The sequence below is a fragment of the Zonotrichia albicollis genome, chromosome 3, assembly GCF_047830755.1.
Source record: "Zonotrichia albicollis isolate bZonAlb1 chromosome 3, bZonAlb1.hap1, whole genome shotgun sequence".
Classification (NCBI taxonomy): Eukaryota; Metazoa; Chordata; class Aves; order Passeriformes; family Passerellidae; genus Zonotrichia; species Zonotrichia albicollis.
Genome location: NC_133821.1, coordinates 42995155 through 43021454, shown reverse-complemented (window position 1 = coordinate 43021454; position 26300 = coordinate 42995155). Strand labels below are relative to the sequence as shown.

Here is a 26300-nt window from a genome sequence, read left to right as displayed (position 1 = left end):
ATCCAGTTCTTGGTGGGAAATAATAGCCCAAATGTTTGTTTTCTCAGTTATTAGTTGCTGAGTTTCACCTGATTTCTGAAGAGTTCCATTTTTAATTATATTTGTAAAATAAAATTATACATAGAAATGTCTGTACGTAAAAGATGTTATATATTAAAGTAATGTATGTGTAACACAATTTTTTGGTTCTATTTTTTTTTTTTATTTTGTCGTGGTGAAGTAATGGCTGTAATGCTAGCTGTGGTAGGAGTCCTTACTTAGCAGGTTCAGGTTTAAAAATGCACAAAGAGATACTGGAATATAGAAATCTTATGTTGTTTTTTCATACTAATGAAGTATTAATAATCTTCTGAATTGGCTGTTCAGGCCAGATTCAGATTGTTCAATACCTTATTTCTTTTTCTCTTTTCAAGAGACAATAGATTTGAGTAGAGTGTTATTTTTAGGGTAGACAATGGCCTTTTTTTGACGTTGCCAAATGATAATACTGCCATACATTATGCTGAAGGCTGAGTCGATATATCATGATGAGAAGTCAGGGCCCAATTTTGGGAAAATGGCACATGAACACTTCAATGTATTCAGGCTTTTCATCCCTTCTCTTATGCCAGTTTTGGTTGACAAATTGCATCAGAGGTTAGGGTTAGGTTAGGGTTAGAGTTGGTTATGTGCTGGAAACCTTTTTTTCTTGCAGACGTCACATTCTGAATGCTAATATCTTTCTGCAGTATAAAACCCTGCGTGGAGGAGGTCCAGATAAGTAACCTCTAAAGCCCTGGATTTCTTCCAAAGTAATTTATTGCTTTTCTATTTATAGCCTTGTGCCTGTCCATGTGTTATGTGCCTGAGCTGTTGGATCAAAGGTTTGTTCAGACAGCAGTGAAGCCAAGGCAGCTGCTTCACTGTGCCACCCGCCCAGGGCAGGGATTCCTCCCACCCCTGTTCCATGAGGCTGCTTGCTCCTGAGCCCGGGGTGTGGGGGAAAGCAAAACTTTGGATTGTCTTTCCCTTGGTAGAGGCACTTATTTGTGTCTTTCTCAGCCAAGTCTATCTGCATATGGATCTTCTAAAATTTCAGATTATTATATTCATCTTTCTCTATAAATCAAATACAGATTCAAAAGACACTAGGCAGACAGGGATACTGCTGGACAGTGTGTCTTCTTGTTTGCTTGGAAAACACATTAAAGGATGTGTTCTTTGGAGTATTAGTTGGTGATTCTCTTGTTTTGGAGGGTAACTATGGGACTAAATATTTACTGTTGATTCTGTATTCAGTCTTGAAAGGTAAACAAAATACGCCAACTTGAAGTAGAGGCTAAGGATTATTTTTGCCTTGCATGCAGTTGAGGCATTATAGCAGGATGTAGAGATCTAAGTCAACACAATGATCAAGTTGTTCTCTGCTATAACTCTTGATTCCTTCTGTGGAAAAATTGAACTATTTAAGAATGTAGAAAATATATTCTGCAGCTCAGACTCATGGTGTGTCTAGTCCTGTACTGTGTGCCTACCAGCGGGCACTGGCATGTTTCCCATCATCTCTAGCAGAGGGCACATCCCAGCCTTTTTCTCTAACATCAGATGAGGATATATTTTTGAAAGCGTTGTCTAATCTCTTTTTAAACCTCCTGCTGCTGTTTGCTTTCATGGCCTCCTGTGGCAACAAATTCCAGATGCATAATATCGTCTTCATAAAAAAGTACATTACCTTTTGGGAACTTAACTCCTGAAGTTTCAATAAACATCCACTATTTCTGGAATTGTAGTACTTGGTGGATAATTCTGCCTTCACTATACCTGATGTTCATGTGTAGGTATTGTACCCCTTGGTCATATTTCTTCTTCTCTCCAAACTATGGACTCCTGCCATTTTTTGTTCTGTCTTCCTAAAACATCTGTTCCAGCCTGTTAATAATTTTGGTTATTCTTTTTCCTAGTGGTTTCTCAGTTCCTGTATATGTGCAACTACTTGGTCCTACCTGCTTGTAGCTCTTTTCCTTTATTGAAATTTATCTTGTTTTTGTTGACATACTCTCCAAAGAGTCAAGAACATTTTTAAATTTTAACCTGGTCTTCAATTTGTACTGCTTTGGTTTTGATTGAAAACTTAATAAGAACTTTTTATTTCTATTCCAGAATTTAGATTGTTAATGGAGACATGAGCAAAACCAGATACAAAGCAGAATCCTCTGAATCCATTCTAAATGCAGAATCCATTCTGCAAAACGTCCTCCCATTTTTTCAATGAGCTTGATTTTTCAATCAGCTTTACACCTTTCCTGTGATAATCTGGACATGGTTGCTGTGGTTTGTAGGAAATTTTTTCATAGAGGTGAGAGTATACATTATTTTCAGCTTCTCCAGAAGGACAATAGGGCTTGTAACTAGGAAAGATAGAAATCAGACTTGATCAATGTGACTTTTGCATGAAAAAGCTTCTTACCTTCTACATATCTACATATTTTCTATAGACTGAAGCTAGAATAACTAGCTCATTGTTTCCCAACCTCTACTGTCCGATCACCATTTTTTCTTGAATATGGGTAGCACTTTTGCTTTTACCAGGCTTCTGATACTTCACTCAAGCTTGTGAGTTTTCAGAGCTGAGTCCTAAAAGTTCTCTGTTAGTTTCAGCCACTACCTTAAATATCCAAGGATGAAACTAACTAGGTCCAGCCAATTTTAAAATATTTAACTTACTTTAGTGATCTGTTCCTTTTAAAGAAGATTTGAAGTGTTTATTGGCATTAATCATACCAACTGGGCGATTCAAGGCTGCAATGAAGATTATTAGTGTATGCAGATTGCAGATTAAGAGGAAATAGTATTTATAGTAATGTTTTTCTCTAGTAAACACATGACTGAGGGTAATCCAGGAATGATTGCCAATTCTTGAAGTCCAGTTCCTTGCTCTCTTTGGCAGGTGTATTGCAGCACCCCATAGAACCTGACTCACAAACAGCTCTGTAAGGGCTGTCCAACAGTTACAGGTGTTGCAGATGAGTGCTTCTGTTGTCACATTTGTGTTCACGGGTGTTGCAGGAAAGGGCAGACTAATGAAATGACCAAAGATGCAAAAGCCTGCCTCTCAGAGCCTATATTAGTGTGGTGTACAAGTATTGCCTTCTTCTGTCTGTAAATAGGTACAAAAAAATGAAGCACAAGTTCAAAGCCATGACGTGTTTTGTTATGTAGTCAGTTTTATCAGTAGATGCAGCAATAGCATTGCAATTTCATGGCTCCTTTTTTGGGAGAAGACATTCTTGTACTGCATTGGAGAAAGAATAAATTCCTGATTAAAATCTCAGTCTCAAAGAAATGACTGTTGTTTGTGAAGAAACTGAAAGCTTCAGGAGCCAGTGAAGTGTTCTTAACAGCTTTTGAGCAATGTGAGTGCAGTAAAGATGAAGGCCTTTTTCTTGCTCTTGTTCTCAATTCTGCATGGGTATCACAGGCTCTGATAAGCTTAATTGGCATAGGCTATCCTTTTTCTTAATAATGAACAAGCAGCTCCTTCCCAGATTAAACTTTAGTCTGAATAGTACTGTACTGAATAACCATTGTGCAGCTTTTGGCTTTTCTTCTCACTCTCTCCCTAGAGGTATAACAAAATGAATAAATTCCATGCTTTGTTTTAATAATGCAGTGTTTTGCTGGATTTATTTTAACTTAGGTATTGTTTAAGATAATTGACCAGGTGAAAGAAACACATTTCGCTCACAGTATTTTTCATAGTCTTTGTTCCTGCAGGAGTTTCTTTTCCAATCTTCCTTAAGCCCTGAACAAATCGTTCTCTCATGCAAGAGAATTTCTGGACTTGCCTGTCAGTACAGTCAAACTTGTAGGGGTCTGGTCCTGGGCCTCTTAGCATCTATAGCAGCCTTTAAATATGTAAAAGAGAGAATGAAATGCTCTGTTCACTTTTTCCATGAGTACAGGAAAGAAAAAAAGAGTTGTTGCAGCATAAGAGACTTAAGTTAGGCATCAGTCAGGTGCTTAGATATGGGATGGAGTTGCCTGAAAAGACTACAGGCTCTCTTTCAACTCTGGATTTTTGAGGACAGGCTAAACAAATATCTGTTGGAATTAATATTTGTACAAATTAACTCTGTATATGGACAGATGGACTGCATAAGTTTTAGAGACCCATGTATTCTATGATTAAGGGTTGAAGACTGAAAGCCTGAACGCTGAGGCGTTTTCTGGAGGAAACAGAAGGATAGGTCTGAAAAGCTCGGAGGGATCCCAGCTGCCGAGGGGATGTGCAACAAGACAGCATCAAACAAGCAGCCTGCCCAAGGCCACTGACACAGGGGTCTGAGGAGCAGCCCAGCAGGTCCCTTCTGTCTGCCAGTGGTGTGAGCTCATTGATTTTGGATTCTTTCACAATGCCTGCTATTCCTTGCACATAGATGCACGCAGAGGCATGCACGGATGGTATAATAGAGCAGGGATATTGTCTATCCTAATCTGTTTCAGTTAGGAAAAGGTTATTTGAAAATGGTCAGCTTTATGGCAAATTGTATGAAAACAAAGATTTATTACTGTTGTGAAAAGACTTGTTTGATGCAAGTAGCTGTTTTTTATTTTTTCTTTTCTAGTATAAATACGAATTTTAATGTGAACATTTTCCAAACATTCATTTATAATATAGATTGAAAAGCAATGAAAAAACCTGCCACAGCAGGAATAAGCTCAACATGAACTGTGAAACTTTTTAAAATCTTCTTTACTCTCTTTAGGTTTTTTTTTCTGCTCTTTACTTGACCCTTCAGACCTGTGACTGGAAATGTAGAGTTGGGAGAATCACAAACTTGGAATTTTTGCTTTATTTTATTTACTATTTTGTGCTATACTTAGTTCAAAGAAAAACTACTGTAGTCACAGGAGGGTTTTTAAATGTTGATTTAAAAGGTTCCCTATGCTATTTGTAACCATACTGTTAAGCTGGTACTTAGGGAAAAGTGAAATAATTAATCCATTATACTTGTCAAAGACAACTGCATATTATAAAGGATCTGTGAAATAAGAGCAGTAAAATAGGTTTGTGTGGTTCTGTCTTTATTTTTGCGCTTGTAGGATAGCAGTGTTCTTACTAATGGTACTAAGCTTGTGCTGCTCACAGTGAGAAGTACTCACAAACTGCAGAGCTTGACAAGCTGTATCCATGAAAGGACAGTGATTTAAACTTCATACAGTTTTCAACTACAACACAGGGGTCAAGAAACCTTGAATATATTCCCCAAAATTATGTGGAATGGAAATTAATGTTCTATTAGAAGGATCCATTCAGAATTATTTTGACCTCCTGGAAATTGCTGCCATAAGATTTCCTGGTATTTAACTTTAAGCATTTGTTCCCTCTGCCCTTTTTCCCCCACATCCCCTCCTCCTTGTGATACCTTATGACTTTTGGTACTCTGTAGATTTTATATTGATTTGGCCCTCAAGCTTTAAGCAGGCTGAGAGGTTTCCACAGGTGTGTTATGATTTACAACTCTGTGGCCACCTTTCAGTGAAGCATTGCCTATTGTCTCTGTGAGTGCTGGCCCAGCCTCGAAGGCTGATGTGGTCCCTGCTGGCCCAGAGGTCCCACTGCTCTCTGTGGCTGTTGTGCAGCTCACATGGCAGCCTGACGAGAAGATGGGAGTAACTCCCTGGAGCAATAGCATGAAGTCTTTCACACCATGTGGCAGCTAGGATGCTTGTGCTTCAAATTTATCCAGAGTAACTCAGAATTAGTCCCAGTGTGTAGAATAGTGGCAGTTAGCCTGATTTTGGGAGGAAAAAGAGCCCTATGGTTGTGAGCCCTGCTGCGTCACATCCCCTACTCCTAGGGACTAGAACACAAGCCCAGGCTCTTTTTGGTCTGCTGGTTATGGGAATTGCTTTGCTGCCTTGCTGCCATGGTGATACATTCAGGTGCATGGAGGAACCTGCATCAAAGCGTTTCTGGGAGCGCACTTGCAGTACTGCAAAAAACATTGGTCATCCTAAAAGCAGCCTGAAGTGTCCTGAAGAAGAAACGGCATACAGCAGTGTCCCAGACCTGAATGCCTCCTTTTCTTTGGCAGCTCTTAGTTTTTCTTGTGAGTAGTATGAGGCAATGAGAGTGTTGAACAATTTTCTCTTATGTCCCACTGTGCAGCCTTAGTTCTGGACACCCAGGTGCAGTAATTTACAACTCTTTTCAAATGTTGCCATGATTCCACCTAGCAGCAGGGAAAAAAAAAACTTTCCAAATGTATTTCTTTAATGAGTTAGCTTTGTTATGGCTGAAGAGCATTTTCTTATGCTGCATTCTGGTAAGATTTTAGTTACTATAATAGAAATACAGATTTAAACATATATGTGAAATGTAAAAAAGTGTATAATATGCATTATATTTAAAATATGCTTATAACCTGAACCACACATTTGGTGTTACTGTTAAAGGCTACATTTGTCACTAAATTTCAGATTAGTTTTTCCTGTTTGTCTGAAGAAATTGTTTGCTGTGTTTTGTTTTTCATTGACTGAAATAAAGTGTTTAAATCTGACTTATTCTGAAATGAAATATGAGCATATTTCTCCTGAGAAGTACACTAGCTGGGAAGTTTTGGATTTTTTTTTTTTTTAAAGAGTTAGACCTTTTCTTTAGGTGTATGGGAAATGTTCTTATTACTCTGAAACTTGTTGCTTCTTAAACAAAATATTGGGAACAGTGGAAATGCTGTGAAATTGGTTATCAGCTGCAAGTGTGATGTTGTTTCCTTTCCCTTACATTTTTCATGCTTTCCCACTTTCCCATTCCTTTATGAGGGCTTTTCCTACATGTGGCATTTTAATTATGGAGCAATAATGAAAATTAAGAAAATGAATATTGCACAGAAGTTAGACATTGATGTTTTTATATTTGGGTGTGGTCTTGCTTAAATTTACTTCAGTAGGAAATTGCATGTTATATTTGTTTGAACATTTGGTTTCAGAATGGAATATACTTTATGCAGCTATGTAAATTCCATGTCAAGAGACTGTCTTTAGGAGATTTCACATTTACCTAGGGGGCTACCAGCTGCATCTGATTTATTACTGCAAGATTTCATAAGGTAGTGCTATGCCATGTTTAATATTTAATCTGAGATGTGGAGGGCATTGTTTATTGTACTGAGCAGCAGTTTCCCGTTGTTTCCTTGAATCCCATTTATCATCTGTGAATTTGTGTTCATTATATTATAGATATTGTGGGGCAAGGACTTCCCAAAGTGTCTGAGTGGCTGTGACAGTCATAGTGACAATGTCAGGTACTTTTTGTAGCAATAGAAAAAAAAGACTTTGCTCTTCAGTCTTCTTGCAATGACATGTTTTATTTCAACCAAACACAACAAAACTTTTAAGTGCCATCCCAAGTGTGTACTTTACCTGTGAGCCGCAATCAGAAAATACTTAGTTAATGTAGGAGTCATTATTTTAATGCATAATGCTTTCCTTGTGGTACAAACAGAAAGCAGTTTGAATTATGAATATTATTTGTGACATGAATTATTAAACAGTGTCTGAGAGATTTAAAATACATCTCAAGGTGATACATGAAGGACAGTTTTGAGAGTGTTTTCATCTTGAGGTGTGTTTCATGTTGACAGCTATTGCAGTAAGGTCTTCAAAAAAACTTAGATCTTATGTAAAAGTTTCAGAGTCTCAAGTCGTTGACTAGAATGTGCTCATGCCATTAAAACTTTTTTAATCTTAATCTCTTTCAGTCCCAGCAAAGATGCATTGTGATCTTTGCACTGGTATGCTGCTTTGCAATTCTGGTTGCACTGATATTTTCGGCAGTGGATATTATGGGAGAAGATGAGGATGGACTCTCAGAAAAGAACTGTCAAAATAACTGTCGGTAAGAGGTAACAAACAAAACTTCTCTTTTGGGGTGGAAAGGAGCATATGTGTGTTACATAAGGGCATGAAGTAATTGCCATGGTCCTGTGGTATTATTGGGAAGAGTAGAGGAAGAAAATGGTTTCTCATTTTAAATTTCTGGTTTTGGAAGTTAGTTTAACAAAATTAAAGCACACTTTTTGAAGTTATTTTTGGGTGTGTGTTTTGAGCAAGACCCTTGTGTTAGATCAATTATTTTGTAAGCCTGAGCCAAAGCCCATTAAGTTTCAGTAATGAGTACAGAGGTGGATCACATAGTTCCCAATTCTTTCGTGTCTATTTCTCATCAAGACCGCTTCTTTCTTTCTCCAGAAAGGTCACTGATGCCTTTTGACCTAAGATTGCTGTCCCTTCTATGTAGGGGGAGCTTTTCTGTTTCCTGTTTGATGCATTCCTGTTATAGACACAGTGGCTTACCTGTGAACTGTAAAGGAAATTAATGATATGATCAGAAAGATGAGTGTTGACACTGCTGAATTAAGATTTGCCTCAGGCACCTGCCATAGCTGTGTATATCTTTTGACTTTTGGTTCTGTTAGTTTTAAGTAAGTGATTAGTTTTTTGAGCCTTTCATTTCCTGACTCTGAATCTCATTTTGCTGCTCCTCACTGTCAGCTTCCTCCATTAATCGGTTCATTAGTGAAGACCAGTACTTTTCCTGGGTCGTCTTCTGGGCCTCTTTTGTCCACCAAGCTGATGTAAAAATCATTTGTAGGCAATGGCTGAGTATACATTGGGTAGAAGCTAATTGACATTTGCATTTTAGAATAATTTATGAAAGATTAATGTTTCTTTGAGCTTTTGATCCTTGTTTCTGTTACTCTTTGTTCATTTTGTGAGCAGACTCTTTAGGGACAGTACCTTTTTATGCTGCACCTGTTACATTACAGACAGCACTAATTCAGAATCCAGAAATTTTTGTAATGTCTTTTCAATTATAATGGGGTCTTTAAAATATTGTTTGCATGCTACTTAAGAAACAAACAAAAAAAAAACCCCAAAAAAATAACACAAGAGGATTCTTTAAGTCTGTATCTCCTTCCAAATGTATACTTGCAGCACCAGGTGGCTTTGTCCTGAAACCGACTGTCCATCTGGCACTTTTTGCCATAATTGTTTTTAGGTTTCGTTTTGTTCACTTCATTGTACTCCTACAAGTCTGGGCAGGCTTCTGATATCTTGTCTGAATTTTCTAGAGTTGAGCCAGCTTCCTTTCCCCATCAAGGTTTTACTGTGAGATGTTGCCTTCCAAAATTTTTGAAGATACTGCATGTGTCACCTCTACACCCACTGTCTTCATGTGTGAATCTTTGACAGAACTAGGTCAGATGAGGGGAAAGTCTTTCTGCTCATTGGCTTCAGTGCACTGCACACGACTTCAACACAGTCAGAAACTACTGCACCATGTTTCCTCTTAGTTGTATCAACTCATGGTTCCCATTCTGTTCTGGGTAGCTGTGTAGGCCTAGCCAAGGAAGGACTTCACCTTCTTCACTTTTAATTCTTCAAAGGAGAAAAAAAATCAGAGTAGAAGTGATACACAGTACTAAGAAAAATGGGGATATTAATTTTTTTCTGAGAGATTGATTTCTTTTGTCTGTTTGTATGGGTTACAGCAATCTGTGTTTCCAAAGAATACTTGCCTTTGCTCAGTGTTCTGTTGGTTCACATGTGTCATTCTTGTCCCGTCCTGGATTGTTAGAGGAGCCTGAGACTAAATTCAGCCCCTTGACTTTAAACATAAGAGTCAATTAAACTGCTGTGTGTTTACAGAGCTAGGAGTGAGCCCAGAGCCCAGCTCTATTTTAAGGTGCCTTTCACAGAGTGATCAAGTGCGTGATCTAGCTACTAATGCCTGAACCAGAAGGCACACGAATGCTGTGCGTACAAACTGCCGAAACCAGTGCTAATAACAGTATCCAAGTGCTGGCAGCTGCTACCTGCTAACATTGAGTCCTTCTCTACACCATGAAACTGGGGTCCTTTATGTGTTAAATACATCACAGAAGTGTCACATTTGCTGAAGTGTCACAAATCAATGTCTGCCAATGGCATATATTTAGTACTTGGGCTAAGCACTTTTAATAAGACAAGAGTTACTGAATTCTTACATTTGTGCTGTGTGAGTGCTTTCCCTGGCATTCAGGAAGAGGTGCTTACATTTGCAGGATGTTCCGAGACAGAATGGTAATAGATGATTTTTAAACTTTTTTTATAATGAAATGTTTGTCAAATATAAGTTTATATGCCTGAGCCTATAACTCTTTTTTTGGTTTTAACTGATTGAATTTATGAAGAATGTCGATGGGAAAGGATGCTGTGGATTTGAGAAGAACTTTGCTGATGGTTTTTAGTGGCTGTTTCCTTCGGAAAATTTAATTTCTGTGTTTTTTGTTTTAAAGGAAAATACACCTGAAATAGAACTGTGGTCTAGAAAATTTCTCTGGCTAGAAAGTTTTGGAGCTTGTGTGAAAAAGTAGAATTTTAAAGAGAATGTAAGAAGACTTTTTAGAATCTAGAGCTTTTGCAAGTGGTGTTTTCCAGTAAAGCTTACATCTCTCTTTGTTGTTGTGATTGAATTGTTCAGGAACACAAATGCAGCTTTTCTGATCTGCTTGTAATTCATCATGAGGCTCCTCTTCTATAAACCATTCCTTAATTACATGGGGAATACTTCCTGCATATGTTCCCAAAATGACCTTACTCTTTATTGATGTGTTTATTTCTCTTGGGGGCTTTGTAACAAAAATAAGTCAGGGAATAGGAAATCAAGCTTTTTGGCATATCTTCTCTGATTGCTGGAGAGATAGATGCTACCCATCCTATTAAAAGGAATGTCAACGGATTGAAATTAAAGGAAAAAAAGTAGCAGTGACTATGAAAAGTTGAGGCTTTGCAGTTTGTGCTTGGTATGTGATGGAAATTATTCTCTTGAGACATCCGCAGTAATGTTGTTCGGCAGCCCTGATGGATGAGACTGGTTAAGAGGATATGCTTAGCAGTCTGGGAATGTTGCCTGTCTTGCTGTGGGTCCATTAGACACCGAATCTATAAAATTAGATTATTGTAATTTGAAAATAGTACATTTTAATGGCTGATCTATTGTGAATAAATCTTTGCTTGCCTCTGATATAACTCTGTGCCAGTTAAAACTTACTTTGTTGGAATTGACTAATAAACTCTAAAAATTGCAATTTGGAAAATAGAAGAAATTACAACTATTAAGAGGTTGTCTCTGCTATCCAAACTATTTGAACCAAGGTTGTTTTGATTTATTAATGGCAACTTGAGCTGTTCAAGGCTCAACTTGAGCCTCTTCTCCTGCTTATTGGCGCTGGTAGGCGTACTAGGGGTCCTACAGAGTTTGCACATGCCCTTAGTTATCCTTGTCTCACTGGCCTTGCCAATATCCATTGGAGCAGTGGTAGCAGCTGGCACAGCTCCTACCTCTGGCTGTGGGTTTGGCCCTGCCTCTTGAGAGGGACTACAGAACAAGGAAAAACGGGAAACAATGGTAGCTGCTTTCCATGCTTACCAAGCTAAAACTAAAACTGTTGTAATGATTTCTTTTTCAATATTGCCTTACTCTGATGATAATTGGAAGGATTTTCTTGCTTTCTGTTTGTGTGTGTTTTCAAGGCAGATTCTGTCTTGCATTCTGTTCCAGTGATGCTTGTTTGGTAATTTCTCTTCTCCTCGGAGTCATACATAATGAAGGCACTTGCTCTTTTGTGTTTGGATTTATGTTGGAAGAATTTACTGTTGTTTATGACAGGAGTGGCAAAGCCTATTTAGTTCACTTCTTGATTGTAGGGAGGTTTTGACCAGTGCTGCCCTATAACAAGTAGGCCATGATACCTGAGCAGTGTTTGTGATTTCTTTAGGTATTGTTTGGATTGTTTTGGATAAGGATTGGTGTCCTGGAAAGGAGCTGAATTTTCCTGCTGAAGTGCAAAGCTTTAGAATTCAACAGTACCCTGCAAAACTGAATTTTAGAGATTAGATCTAGTTGCATACAATAATTACTTATATTGAACAATTACTGTGTGTTGCATGCATTGCTTTCAATTTCATTAGATGATTATTCTCTGGTTATGAAAGAGGGCCCACAATTGATTTTTTTCTGTTGCTTTATAAATCATTCTTTCAACTACTCTGCTATTTCACTAAGTAGGGTTTTGCAGCACTGTTAAATAAGCATACTGCAGCACATGCTTACAGTCATTTACCTTGGAAGTGCTTTGCCCCTGGCTTATTGTGGAGGAGATTTTCTGTGTGCTGCGTGGGTTCTGCACATAGCAAGGTTTATATTGACTGGTTTCTATTTAATAAACAAACTATGACAAGCATAATAGTTAAGTGTCTAAACAGAACAAGATGCTCAGATTTTGAAAAGCCTGTTAAAGAGCAACTGAAGATTTCTATTTACAAAACAACTACTCCACTTGGCATAAAAATGCTTTCTGTCAACGTGATGGACTGGAGCATCAAGTCTACCCTCAGTCAGTTTGTACACACACACTGATTATTGAGCAGGAGTGTTGATCTCTGGAGGCTCTGCAGAGAAATCTGGAGAGGCTGGATCAATGGGCCAAGGCCAAAGGTATGAAGCTCACTAAGGCAAAATGCTGGATCCTGCCCTTGGGTGACAGCAACCCCTTGCAGCACTGCAGGATGGGGCAGAGTGGCTGCAAGGCTGCCCAGCAGAAAAGGACCTGGGAGTGCTGGTTTACAGCAGCTGAACATGGGCCAGAGTGTGCCCAGGGGGCCAAGGAGGCCGATGGCATCCTGGCCTGTGCCAGCAATAGCGTGGCCAGCAGGACCAGGGCAGGGATTGTCCCCCAGTACTGGTGAGGCCTCACCTTGAGTGCTATGTCCAGTTCTGGGCCCCTCCCTGCAAGAAGGACATTGAGGTGCTGGAAAGGGTCCAGAGGAGGGCAATGGAGCTGATGGAAGGGTTTGGAGCACCAAGTCATGGCTGAGGGAGCTGGGGTTGCTTAGTCTGGAGAACAGGAGGTTCAGGGCTGACCTTATTGCTGTCGTCAGAAACCTGAAACAGGCTATAGCCTGGTGAGGGTCAGTCTCTGCTCCCATATGGCAAGTGGTAGAAGAAATGGCTTCAGGTTGTGTTAGAGGAGGTTCAGGTGGGATATTAAAAACTATTTCTTCACTGAATGCGCTATGAAACATTGAAACAAGTTGCTCAGGAAAGTGGTAGAATTATCATCCCTGCAGGTATCTAAAAGAGATATAAATACACAGCTCAGGGATGTGGTTTAGTGGTAAACAGGGTTAACAATGGTGATGGGTTAATGGCTGGACTTTGTGATTTTAAGATCTTTTCCAACCTTAACAATTCTAACTGTTTTCTTCTTGGTTTTGGGTGATACAGAGAATGAGCTATAAAACTTCCTAATTTTTAAGATGATCTCTACTTGTAGTCACTTTTAATTTTGCATCTGAAAAAGGAATACTCTTTCAATTCAAGTTTCTTGGCTGGGCACTGCAAAGCCCTGGTGTACCTCCTGCAAGTCCATTCAACGTCTGAAGCCGGGGAAGGAAATCAAAAACTTGCATTTATTTATTTATCCTACCTTTTATTTTTCATTTTTTGAAATGCATTTCAGTGGAAAAGATAGTGTATTAACAGTTCAGTACCTGTACGGAGTGCAATTTTTCTCCTGTGTTTCAGCACAAAATACAAAAAACAAAGAATTTTTTTGTTTGTTTTGCATTTATTTTCAGTTATAGAGAGTGTCTTCACAGATAAAAAGAATGAGTAACAAAACTCATGATTGTGTAGATCTTTTTCTGTCTGTATTACTCCCAGTAGATAGTTCATGGTTAATTACTTTATATGGGCTTCCACTCATTTTGTTCAAACACACAAACCTATTATTTTTCCTACTCTTAGTTCTGTCAAATCAAATTATTTTCTGTGGAGTTTAGGTCAGAGGGCTTTAGAGTCTCCTTAGGGCAGCTTTTCCTGCCATGATACGTGCTTTTTAGGATGTAAAACAGAGATTAACATGTTTTGTGTTCTTGGAAGTTACCTTTTAAACTATGTGTTTATTTCTCCTTTTATGACTTACAATTTGTGAATTGATATCAGAGAAAATGTTCCAAGCTAATAGAAATCAAATTCCAATTACTTGAGGTTCCTAGATAATGCAGGTGAGATAAAGGAGCAATTTATATATTAGAGTATCCTATCTCCTGTGTAGTTTGCTGAAGTTTCTCTGTGATTAAATCTTTTTATTTTCTTTTTTTTCCTCTCTTTTTCCCTTCTGAGCTTAATTTGTTCTTTTCTCTTTTCACCTTAATGTCTTCAGAAGACTGAAATTACTTCATCCGAGCAGAACTCAAAAGATTTCTGAGGTCATTTTCTATACCAGATTGTAAGGCTATACTAAACAGAGTCATTAAATCTAAAATTACTGGTCATTCTCTTGATCTTGAAAACCGATTTATGACATTTCAGAGTTTTTATTCTGCCTGGTGAGAATAGCCACCCAGCTTAACAAAGCTCCCTGATAAGTTGTTCTTCCTTTTGCTTGTGGGAAAGGCATTAAAAATAGCTAAAAATTGTAGTAGAGTCTGTCTGAATTCATGCTCCATTTCAGGGTGACTTGTTCGTTCAGCCAGAGCTGACTTTGCATCAGATCCTAGCAAGCACCTGTTCCAGTGACACCATTTATTTTTAATTGCTTCTCCACCCTCAGAGCAGTATATGAAAAAGATACTTATTATCCTGTCAGGTTACATTAGATGTATTGGGTTCTGCAGCTAATCCTAGGTCAGCAGTGTGAGTGTCCTCTGGGCTAGCATGATTTGATACTCATCAGGGGTGCAAGTGTACCGTGCAGGATGATTTCTGTGACCTGCTGAGTAGGAGGCTGAGCCTGCCTTTCCGAGCACCACGGCGGTGCTGCGTTCAAATGGAAGCAGGTGTGGTGCCTGCTGAAGCCCAAAGCCTTGTGTAGAGCTGGTGGGCCTGGTGGGCTTGAGCTGGCTCTGCTGTTCAGCCACGTGCAGCTCACTTTGCTGTGGTGCCCAAGGCTGCACACCGAGGGCAGCAGCTCCTGGCATTAATGCCCAGCTGGGAGGCATCAGGGAGAGCTGCTGGCTGCAGTTTGCTAGGGCTGGTTTATCCAGATGCTTTTTACATGTACAGGAAGACAGCTTTTGGGGAAACGTTTGGAGGTTTTTCTTTGTTAGTCTGAAGATTTTCTTCCTGGTTTGTTTTCCTCTGAACACATGGGTGAAGTCTAGGTGAAGCCAGAGTCACCTCTCAGTGGTCTCTGGTATGGTGTCCATATGTCAAGGTCTCTCTAGTTAGTCGGAGCATTGTTGTGAGTAACACTTCAGATACAGATTGCTCTTGAATGTTGCAAGGCTACAAGATGTCAATCACCCGTGTTAAGTACGAAGGTATGAGTTTGCTTCCTTTATTCAATTTACCCACATCCAATTGCCTTGACCAAGGGTAAAAAATGCACTGGAGAAATGTTTCATTACCATTTGTATTTTTTCATGTTGTGTTTTAGGGTTTGGTTTGGTTTTTTTTTTTTTTTTTTCCCATAATTAATTTGCTTCCTCTCAACCAGACTGAAAAATAAAATAAGGCACAAAACCAGCTTTGGCATGTGCCAGATGCAGATCTGTCATTTGTTCTCTATTTAATGACCAGTCCTTTCCAAATAAGATTATTTCAAAATTATTATACAGCTGAGAGTTCTTATGACTGACAGCATCACAATGTGGTACATTTAAAGCTGCTTTCTTTACATACTAAGTGTTGAAATGGCTTTTCTGAGCAGCATCAGTGATTTGCATGCCTTCTGACATGAGGGGGAGGATTCATCTTGCCTCAGACTAAACTTTTGATGGATATTTGATAGCACATTGGAAGCGTTGGCTTTGACTTTTTACTCTAGATCTGATTGTAACTCTTGGAATTAGTATGTGACACTCATATATATGGCCAAATATGTTATCTGATATCTTTTGTCAGTTTTGGCAAGTATAGAGTTAATTGATTTTCACTGATTTATCAAAATATTTCTTTAAAGAACCTCTTGGGAAAATGAAGTGATTTTTAAAAATTTCCTTTGTTGTCATTTATGAAATAGCTCCTCAAGTTAGCTGGGCTTGAATAAGAATAATTTTTAGAACTTTTCTACTGGCTGAGTATTGGAGAAAATGCACTTTTACCAGTATTTTAGCAAAATATGAATATGCATAAGCTTCACTACTGATCACGACACTTTAAGGCAAGATGAATGTGTCACCATCATCAGGCAGGCAGCCGTGATTTGGATTTTGTTCAAACACTGTCAGAAACCCTAGTCCTTTTCTCAGCCAGTTTTGGGTCACTTGTATCAGCTTGGCAGTGCATGTTTTACAGTTCATTGCAGATGCTGGAGGAGAGTAGGGTTCAATAAATGCATTAGAGGATACTTGAGGTGATGTATTTGGGCCAGTGGGGACTGAAGTGCAGGACTAGTGGAAGTGTCTCCTGAAAGATGCAGCCAGTGCCAGTGGGACAGTGACAGACTGCAAGAGCTGCCCCATCTGCTGTGTTTCATAAATCCATGTGAGCCACCTCAAAGATATCCCCATAGACCTTCCAGTTTTGGGCCAAGACAGGCTGCCAAAACTGGAGGCAATCCATCACTACAGCAGCTTTGGGGCATGATGTGGGAAAGCAGAGATGTAACCTCTGTATGACAACAGGCAATCTATTATTTTCCCTAGTGGCACATCTGTTTGCATGTGAAAAGACTTCTTCAGGACTGACTAGAGAGGAGACAAGAGTGAATTTTTCAGTTTGCTCTTGAGAAGAGTCATGCAAATACCTAAAATGGGCAGCCAACTGATCCTGTGTCAGAGGTACTGTTCTGGCCATGCACACATGGTAGAATTTCTAGAGAAAAATGTGCTTCTGATATTTGAGGGGGGTTTTATGTTTTCAGGCCTTTTCTGAGAGTCAGGATTTTGCTGTTAAAATGTGTTCCATAGGGTAAATACCAATAAGTCAGTTAATGCTTTCTATTAAGACCTGAAGAGGTGTTTGGTTGTTTGGTAGTTTTTTGTTTTTTTTTTTTCCTTTGGTGTTTTAAAACGCTGCTTTATCAATCTAGATATCTTGTGTCTCCTAGGAAAAGAGGTTCATGACTCTGTTCACCTTGGCCAGAAATGTACTCATCAAGTTTTCTTTTTCCGTCCCCCCCACCAGTTTTAACTTGAATACAACAAGTTTTAAAGATGCATTTTTAATCAGATGCATTTCTAGATGGAACTAACTTAACTACCATTAAAAAAACACCAACAAACTCCACAACCAAAACCAAAATTAAACCAACAACAACAAAAGAGAAATACAAATAGATATCATATGAAACCATCTGACAGTAGTTAAACCTATCTTAGTACTCCTGAGGTGTCCTGGAACGTTTCCATAGGTTCTTGCCTCTGTAATTTAAGCACTGCAGTGTCCTTTGGGAATGGATACTTTAGGTACTTTATTCTTTTCATCTGTGGATTTTTATTACTGTTCCTACTATGACTATTTGCAGTGCTGATTTCAAATAGTTGCTGACTAAAGTTTTTACCTTCAATTTTCCTTCGTTCTTTTGCAAAGCAGTTTTGTTTGTTCTTGCTGGGCAGGAAGGGCATTAATTAAGTTTAAGGTATTGTTGGATTGTATAAATGCCAACATCATAGAATATAATTTAATTTCTATTCTGGATAAGAGAGCTCTTACTTAGAAAATTCTCATTCAGTTATTAACACCATAAAATCATGCTTATTTATGAGGAAAAATAACATTTTGATTCTTTATTGATTTCTGCAACCATAAGCTAACACATTTATCCATTCCAAGTCATACCAAGATAATCAGGGCCTTTTAGAAAGATGCATGGGCCAAAAGAAAAAAAGTAGCAACCAAATTACCACTTCTTGTGTATTGATATGTGATTATTTAGTCCAAATTAATGTTGTTCTTTACAGTTACAAAGTGTCCATGTGAAAGATCAGAGGTGTATGGAAGGAAATAAAAAGGCAACATAAATTCTGTTATTTAAAAAAAAAAAAAAAAGCCTGTAATAATTTGGCGTATTCAAGCCATATAAAAAGGTTTAATATGAACATAGTCATAAACTGAATGTAGAAATAAAATAAAAACATCTGGTTAACTAATTAATGTATATGAGAGGGCTATTTATGCAATATTTGTTGTTCTTTTTAAAGTTGTTATGTTAGGATATTTTAGTGTGTTTTACAGATGGTTGAACAGTGAATGGGCTGCTGCTTTAAAGAGCTAAATAGGCATAACAGCTGATGTGGGGCTCATGTGGCTGCTGTATGGCTTTGTACAGGATTGACTAAATACCTCAGCTGTTGAGTTTTACATAATTTGAAAGTCATGGTAATGGTATTAACTCAAGACTTAAACATGGTACAAACAAAGGAGAGAGGCTGAGATCTTTTTCAGTGACTAAACAGGTACCAAGTGAGCACTTACTGTTGTGCTGGGAAGGCTCAGCCCCTGATTCCTGACTGATGCATGTGCAGGCTGTTCCCTGAAATGTGCAGCTGAGTTTCCTTAGCCATGACAGGGGCAAGAGTGGCTTCACTGAGGAGGGCAGCGTTTCTGTCCTTACCTCTGTCAGGAAGGAAGCTGCTGTGGGCTGGGGCAGAGCTTGCCCAGCTGTCATTTAAGTGCGTTGCCTGGAGTCAGGGAGCAGGCAGTACACATGTCCTAGTTTAGGGCAAGTTTGTTAAAGAATCTGCAAAGGAGGGCTCCTCCAGAAAGCAAAACCCACACGGCCCCTCCCCCCAGCCAGTTCGGGAAAAATTCCTTGGAGAGAGGTGGAAAGAACCTGTTTATTTGACTGGCCCAGCACCCCCCAGCACACAAAATGAACAATACCAGATGACACCGCTCTGAGAAAGATGACAAAATCAGAAAGTCTCTTTCGGGGGTGGTTGCTCTGTTCTCAGTCCCTCTGGCGCTGGGGCAGCCGCTGCAGCCGAACCTTCGGTGTTCCCGGGTCCCAATCCGGAGCAGGTTCGAGATGGTCACAGGAACAGGCGAGGAGAAACAGTCCAGGAAGGAATGTGGACTGTTTAGCTAGAACTAGCTAATAAGCAGAGGCCAAAGCAGAGCAGAAGCAAGAGCAGAAAAGGGAGCAAGCAAAGCAGCAAGCTGAAGCAAGAAGTGAAAAACAGCCCTATGTACTGCTCGTCTCTGTGTCCCTGGTAAGAGAAACCCAAACAAAACTTCCACTCTTCAGAGCCGGTCTTAAAGGCACAGAACAGATGAATGGGGATATACAAGCATCATAACGTCACCCCAGGACAACACACGGGCCAAACCTCTGTGTGTTACTGTATTTGGAAAACTTTTTCTATAACATTTGTAGAGAGTAATCTTGAAAATTCTTAATTTTCAAGATTGAGAAATTTATGAACAAATAAGATGTTGAGAAAACAAACTTGGTAGTACAAGGGGTTTTTGTGTATAAACTGAGGATATGTTGGAACTGTGGCATCAGACAGAAGGTATTTAGAAGGACAGGAATAAAACTAGGCCAGCCTTTCCATATTCCTGGTAAGGGGTCAGAAATCTAATGGGCAAAAAGAGATTAAATAAAATGGAAGTTGGCTGGTCCTTTCTCAAAACTAAGAAGAAAGTGGGAGGGGTAAAATAGTATGTTTAGCAACTAAAACAGGGGTTTAAAAAAAGTTACTGTTCTGATGATGTCCTTGTCCTTTTATGTCTAAAGATTAAATATAAACTTTTGAAAGATGTAGACAACGCAATTGTGTGGGTTTTTTGATAAGCATATCCTGGAGATCTTCAATTACTGTATGGTAGTGAACAGAGAAAACTAAATTATGTAGTGCCTCTTGGTTAAATGTATATATGGCATTCTAGATAATAAACAGACATGACATATAGATTTCTTATTCTAAATTCAACAGAACTGGATCACTGTTTCTTATTTTTTTGGTAGAAGTTTTGCAAAATGTACCTTATCTTTTTCATTTCAATTCACCTCAGATCCTCAGGATCCTCATGTTTTTGCAGTTTGTCCTTCAGTGTAGCACCTAGCTGTCTACAATGTGATAATGTGAGCTACAGATCTGCTTTTTACAAGGGTGAGGTTTAATTTTTTTTAAAGCACTGAGTGATGTATCACCTTGATGTTATGAAAACAACAGAGGCACTGTGGCTGTCACATAGGCAGGATACTGGCAGGCCTTAGTGCAGGGAATACCATTTCTCTCATTAACATCAAACCTGAGAACCAAGCTGGATTTCAAGAACTGTCATGTGAGTGTGGATGTTTTGAATAATGAATGGTGGTGTGTTAAATTGTTAATACTTTATCTACATACTCTGACTTGAAGTAGTTCATCTTACTGCTTCTGTGTATTTCATTTTTCGTGGCTTACACAGTGATTGAATCTTGTCATGCAATAAAGATGCTTCCTCATTGCTTTCTTATTTCTTGCGCTTTTTAAAATTTATTTTTCTTCCCCTTGACAGACATCAGTAACTTGTTTTCCTTCTCTCCTTTACCGTGGCGTTTAGGTTTGGCATTGTGAGATTCTGACAGTGCTTATCCTTCCCTTGGGCTTTTCATCACAGGCCTCCTTGTGGCCTTTCCCTATCCCCCAGTGGTTTAGAAAGTGGCATAAGCTCCATTCCTTGGAATGTTTCCAGACTGCCTCCCACACACATGCATGTTCCCTGCCTAGATGAGCTATCTCCAGTCTATATTTGGAGACTGAGAGTGTCTGGAGGATAAATCTGTGTTGGCCACAGAGCTGCAAATATCAAATGAATTCACAGCTTTAAGTATTATGTTAAGACAAGAATTTGGCTAATTAGTTTTGGTGTAATTATTAGAAGAATGTGTCATAAGATAGTTAATCAAGTGAATATGCTTATGTGATGCCGGTTTTATTAGACTTGAAATCAAAATATATCAGCTCTTCTTACACCTGAGAAGGATTATATTTTATGACAGCAATTAGTAGGGTTTAATAAGGTGTACTGACTGAAACAAGACAGACTCTTCTTGAGTTGGCCAGGGGATGTCTTTTGGGGTGAAATGTGTCGGATTAGTGTTTAACCAGGAGACACTATGGAGAAGACCTGCTATTCTGCTTTAAGCAGAGGGAGTGTGTTTAATCCCTACTTACACTTGGATTCCTGAATTTAATTCACACTTTGAAACTGGGCATCCAGATGCTGGGTAACTCCCCGATGGAATGGCAGCTCCTGGTACTGCAGTACTCTTCCGCCTCAGCATGGAGCTCTTCCAGAGAGATTCCATGAGCTGATTAATTCCTGGCATTGTTGCCACCTCTCACTCTGCCCCTCACTCGTACATTTAAATATTGTCCTTTGACGAAGCACCTTAAGTCGGCCACACTGCTGTCCCCATCCCCAGGAGAAACTTGGGACGCTGTGGTTCTCTGATTTTGCTCTTGCTTGCAGTAGTTACTGGGATCTGTGAGTTAAACCTGATGTACTAGGTGCAGCTTATGGGAGTGGAAGTTGCAAGTGGTTATGTTTTTGTTCTTTGAGGAGTTCCTACAGAAAGCTGCTTACTTGGCTAAGAGCAAAAAAAAAAAAAAAAAAAGGATTTTAATGTTCCTTGCTACACAGAGCCCATGGATCAGGAAGGGCCTTTGTTTTGGTACACTCATTGGAAGTGAAAGGTGCTGTTTGAATTTTCTGTGGAGTGTGAAGACTGGTCAGGTCAGCTGGTTTCTCCTGCCTCAGCACCCTCAGGCACTTGTCTCTCAGCAGTCTGCCATAAGAATCCGCTGACCAGCTCTCAATTCTCCCCACAGCTGCAAAACCCATTAAAATCTTGTAGTGCTGACAGGCAGAAATGCTGTAAAAATGCAAATTTTCTTGTGCTGAAGGGCAAGATGCCAAGAAATGCTTTTCAAAATGTTTCACTGCTGCATAAGGATTTAGGGTGGTTGATACAGCTGGAATGCTAAGTTTTAAGCAATGGGAGGGAATCTTTTACCATTAGTAAGTTCACTAGTATTTTGGATCTTCAGTCACCTGAGGACTTTGTTTCAAAGGGTTTGCTTTATGTGCTTTTTTTTTTTCAGTTTTATTTTTAAAGAGGAAATAACAGGCTAAGAGGTGATGTTCTGCTCTGCTGGTGCACAAAGGAAGGACTGCTTCCTAGGCTCACAAATGGCACTGAGGTCACCTGCCTACATGCAGCACTTAGAAGCTCTATAGAAGAGCCCAGGATAGAAGGGTCTGCTTTGTTTCAGCAGATAATTTAGCTACTTGTACCCACTGATGCTCTGTAGAACAGTGGCCAAGTCAAATGCACACAGTGGTGCCCATGACTCAGTCAGTAGAGTACTGAGCCAAGGAAATTGTTTTTTCTTTAAAAGCAAGATGCTTTAACTAAGATAATTATGTCTTTTGTTGCAAAAGAAAGTAGTGGTGAGTGCTTTGTGCAGATTTTAGAAAAGACAGTGACAGATCAGAAAATTTAAAAATTATTTTTCCTTCATCTCTCGTCTGAAATAATCAACAGCTGTGTAACAGTTGACTGTCAGGACTGTTTCAAAGGATGTTGTTTTCTTCCCTTAACTACGGTTTAAAAAAAGGGGGGGAGTTGATGATATTTCTGATTTTTCCCACTGTGGTAATGTATTTTCTATTGAAACAATACAACAATTTCCTCCTCTGCTAGTCCTCCTTTGCCCTGAATGAGCTGTTCAGGCATAATGTGCATGATAAATTTTCTCTGAAGTGCAGTCATCTGCACTGATGTGCTGTATCTGTGTTGCTGTGTTTATATTGCTGAATTTTGTCTTAGCTCTCAGTTTTACATCAGATGATGCATAACAAGGACAGGTAGGATTTGGAAAGGGCTACTTTGCAGTTCAGCAAATTACTTTCCTGAAGATTGTCACTGCCACCTTCAGAATGCTTTACAGAAGTGTAAATAATAAGCCAAAATAATGTATTTTCGGTGTACTTTCTTATAACACTGCTGAAGTGCATTCTGAGTGTTTAATGAACATTTCTTAATTCAGCAATATCAAGAAACAGGAGCTCTTTGCAGTGAAGTTTCTGTAGTGACCTCAAGAGTGCACAAATATGGGATTAGTATGTATACCTTAGTATTATCTAATTTTAATCTGAGTAGTCAGGAAAGCAGGATACAAGATTCTCACAAGTTACTCAGACAAATCTAGGTCATATAGAGCAGTCTGCAGTGTTCCATGCACAGTGTGGAAGTCCCATTGATATGAGCAAAATATGAAAAAGGTAGAAAAAATTGTACCCTCCCCCAGGGGAATGAAACTGAAAAATGTTGAATGTGGGATGTTTAACACTGTTTGAGAAGCTCAGTGGTGTTGGCACAAATGTATCCTGAAGGCGTGCACTGATTACAAAGGAGTAGGTTAGCTTTTTTTTGATCTCAGCCACCACAGACTTGCTTATTTTTTTGTAATCCTTTGGTAATCAAAGATCTATCAGCTGGATAATCTGTTGCTGTACCAAACTTGTTTATCCCTAAGCTTATCTGAACAACCATATTGCAAGATAGAGGAGTTATGAGTGGGCGTGACTGAAGTTTAATTAGCTGTCTTATGGTATTAAAGTTGTATGCATTATCTTCATTGTCACCCTGATATATTTGTGAAGCATTTCTGTGTTATAATTTAAAAAAAAATCTTTATGTTTTCCCTATTTATATTGACCTAGTTTGCTATTAGATAAATAACATATGTGAACCAATTCTAAGAATGAGTTAGTTGTAGATTCTTTACAAAAACCTTAGGTTTCAGTTGTTTCTATGATATCTTTCATCTGGAAGTAAACTGGAACTGCCATGTCTAGAGCCTTAACTCACAAATTCTGACTTTACTGTTTTTAAATAAGATGAGTTTATTTTAAAGAATTACTAAAGGTAATAAAAGCATTTCATCAAATTCAAAGACTTATCTACAAGCAACAAATGGTTTACTTTTAATTTCTTTGGAAGTCACACAGGTGCAGTGTTTAAACAGTAACAAAAATAAGAGTAAGCATCCATTTTCTAAATGCAACCTTTTATTTGGAACTAACTTATTTCATATGGAAAGTAAATTGTCCTCATAACAGTCTTTGTTGTTGTTGCATCTTCTCTTTTCCTCTCCTTTGCTCTCCAGATCCAGCAATCCATCATGATGATGGTATGTACCTTTTTTTCCCCTCTTCCAGGTTTCAGGTAATTCCATTCTTTGAACTCATACTGTTGCTAATAATGTGACAATGAAGAGGGGCATTTGTTTGACATATTCAAGCTTAATGGACTTCCTGTGTGTCTTGCCATCTTGCAAAGACACGAGGCAAGAATGCTGATTGGCCTTTTATTAATAATGACTCTAATGTGGGATACTCTGCCTACACATAAGTGACAAATTAGGAATACAAAATAGTTGGAGTTAGAGTGGAAAAACAACTAACCTTTGGTTATTGTTCCTCAGTCCTCAGGAAATATTCTGTGTTAGGCTTTGTTCAAGGTTAAAAGCAGTGGCAAAGCATTGAGCTCTCCTATCCATCTCTCTTTTTTATAATGAGGTGTGTTGTAAATATCCTTCTACAGTTTAGTGCCAATGTTTTAGAAAGCTAATACTAGAAGGTCATCATATTGCATGCAGAGTGACCAGCCTTGAAATTGTGCAGAATACCTGATTGCATGAGATAAAGCTAAATAAACATTACCCGTCTCTGTATCAGAAAGAGAAAAAGATGAAGAAAGGATCTTTGCTTATTTTCTGAGGAACAAATTCCCAGCAGGGATTTTTTTACTGTTATAATTAGTTAAAAATCCGAGAAGGCTCTTTTCTGTTGTGTAAGCAGCTCAAGTTAACTGTTCTAAAAGCAAAGCACTGCTCACCTCACTCTAGCTTGGTGTGATGTTGGACCCATACTGGTATTAGAGGAAAGCAGTTAGGGTAGTAATCAACGAGAGCAGAGCATGTAGACGGAGTAACTGAATTCTCTATCACATTGCTAATGAGGCAATCATGGTTGTTTATGGCTCTCTTGAGCCTTTAAATTTTACTGCCAGGCATTTTGCTTCTTTGGGGAACTGTGGTCTCCTCTTTCCTAAAGTACTTCTCACAACTCCCCTCCATCAGATCCATGGGTAGGAGAGGAGCGTGACTGTAGGAAAATGTGCTGTGACTGCTGCTCGCACCAGCAACGAGTTGGGGCTCCTTGTCTCCTTCTCCACCCTTTGGGTGCTTATTTCTCGTCTCTGAGTCTCTCTGCTGGGGTATTGCTAATTATCTGAATCTGGAATTACCATGTGTGAATGCAGCAACTCCTGAGTTGAAAGTTGAAAATACTGCTGCAAGTCTGTACTGGAGTAAAGATTCTGATTGGTCTCTCATTTGAAGAGAGAGTCTACATCACAAACTACTTCTAAATTAATCTTAGACGCCTATGTTACCAAGTGTTTTCATTGTTTCAAGAGTTAGTCTCTTAAATTTACTTTTTCCCCCCGCATCCCCAAATTTACCTTATTTTAAATACTTAGCTGCTGCTTTTTTGGGGATTTTTTTTTTTTAACATGAGAGTGTATTGGAATATGATCCCAAGCAACAAGAGTGAAATTAATATTTTTAATAACAGCATTTTTCTCATTAAGACTAAAATTCAGTTTAATTTAGGATTTATTGAATATGCAAAGCATTTGTCATAAGCTCAGCACTATTTGGAAGTCTCCATTTTAGCATGGCACTAAAGTAGTGCAACAATAACACAAATTTTCCTATTTCATTGATCATTCAGTAGGTTTTTAAAAAACATATCCTATTTGCAGTGAAAAAGAACCAATTTGAGATAATAAAGTAGAAAACATTTTCAAGCTGCTGAAACTTTATTCTGTGTTTGAAGACATCAGTGGGAATGTGATTTTCATTACAGATGCCATTATTTTGTGTATGACAACTAACTAGCAGCAAAAAAGCTTCTGCTAATGCTTAGCAGTATCTTGCTGAAACATTGCAGTAATTTTCTTTTATTCACATGTGTTCATTCATGATTTTGTTGCTTCTCGTAGTAAAGTCCAAACTCCAGGTAGTTAATAATCAGCTATTCAGTTTTTGGGGTTTGTACAAGAAGGTGCTTTGTGAATGTGGTTTCTGAATTTGGGTGTTGACAGTTTTTCACAGAAAAATGTCTTCTGATGTCTTCTACCTACAACATATCTTTTTTTAATTATATCCTCATGGAATGCTTGGGAGCAAAGGCACTGAAAAACCCTAGGTCAGTCAGTCAGCCAAGTGCAGCTCAATACAGTTTTGATGTGTCACCAACACAG

The 26300-nt window shown here is 38.8% G+C and overlaps 1 protein-coding gene across 8 annotated transcripts in view; it reads left to right on the top strand.

Annotated features, from left to right (window-relative positions):
• The window catches only part of PLD5 (phospholipase D family member 5), a 185785-nt gene that overhangs the window by 61001 nt on the left and 98484 nt on the right, over window positions 1–26300 (top strand). For 3 of the 8 annotated variants that reach the window (XM_074537247.1, XM_074537248.1, XM_014268971.3), the window contains one exon: window positions 7743–7879. The exons of 1 other annotated variant lie outside the window; for it this stretch is intronic. In XM_074537247.1, the coding sequence (XP_074393348.1) occupies window positions 7743–7879 (137 nt within the window). Of the gene's footprint in view, window positions 1–7742; window positions 7887–26300 lie in introns of those variants that run through there. 4 more of the 8 variants (XM_005489704.4, XM_074537249.1, XM_074537252.1 and 1 more) reach the window with 4 other exon arrangements.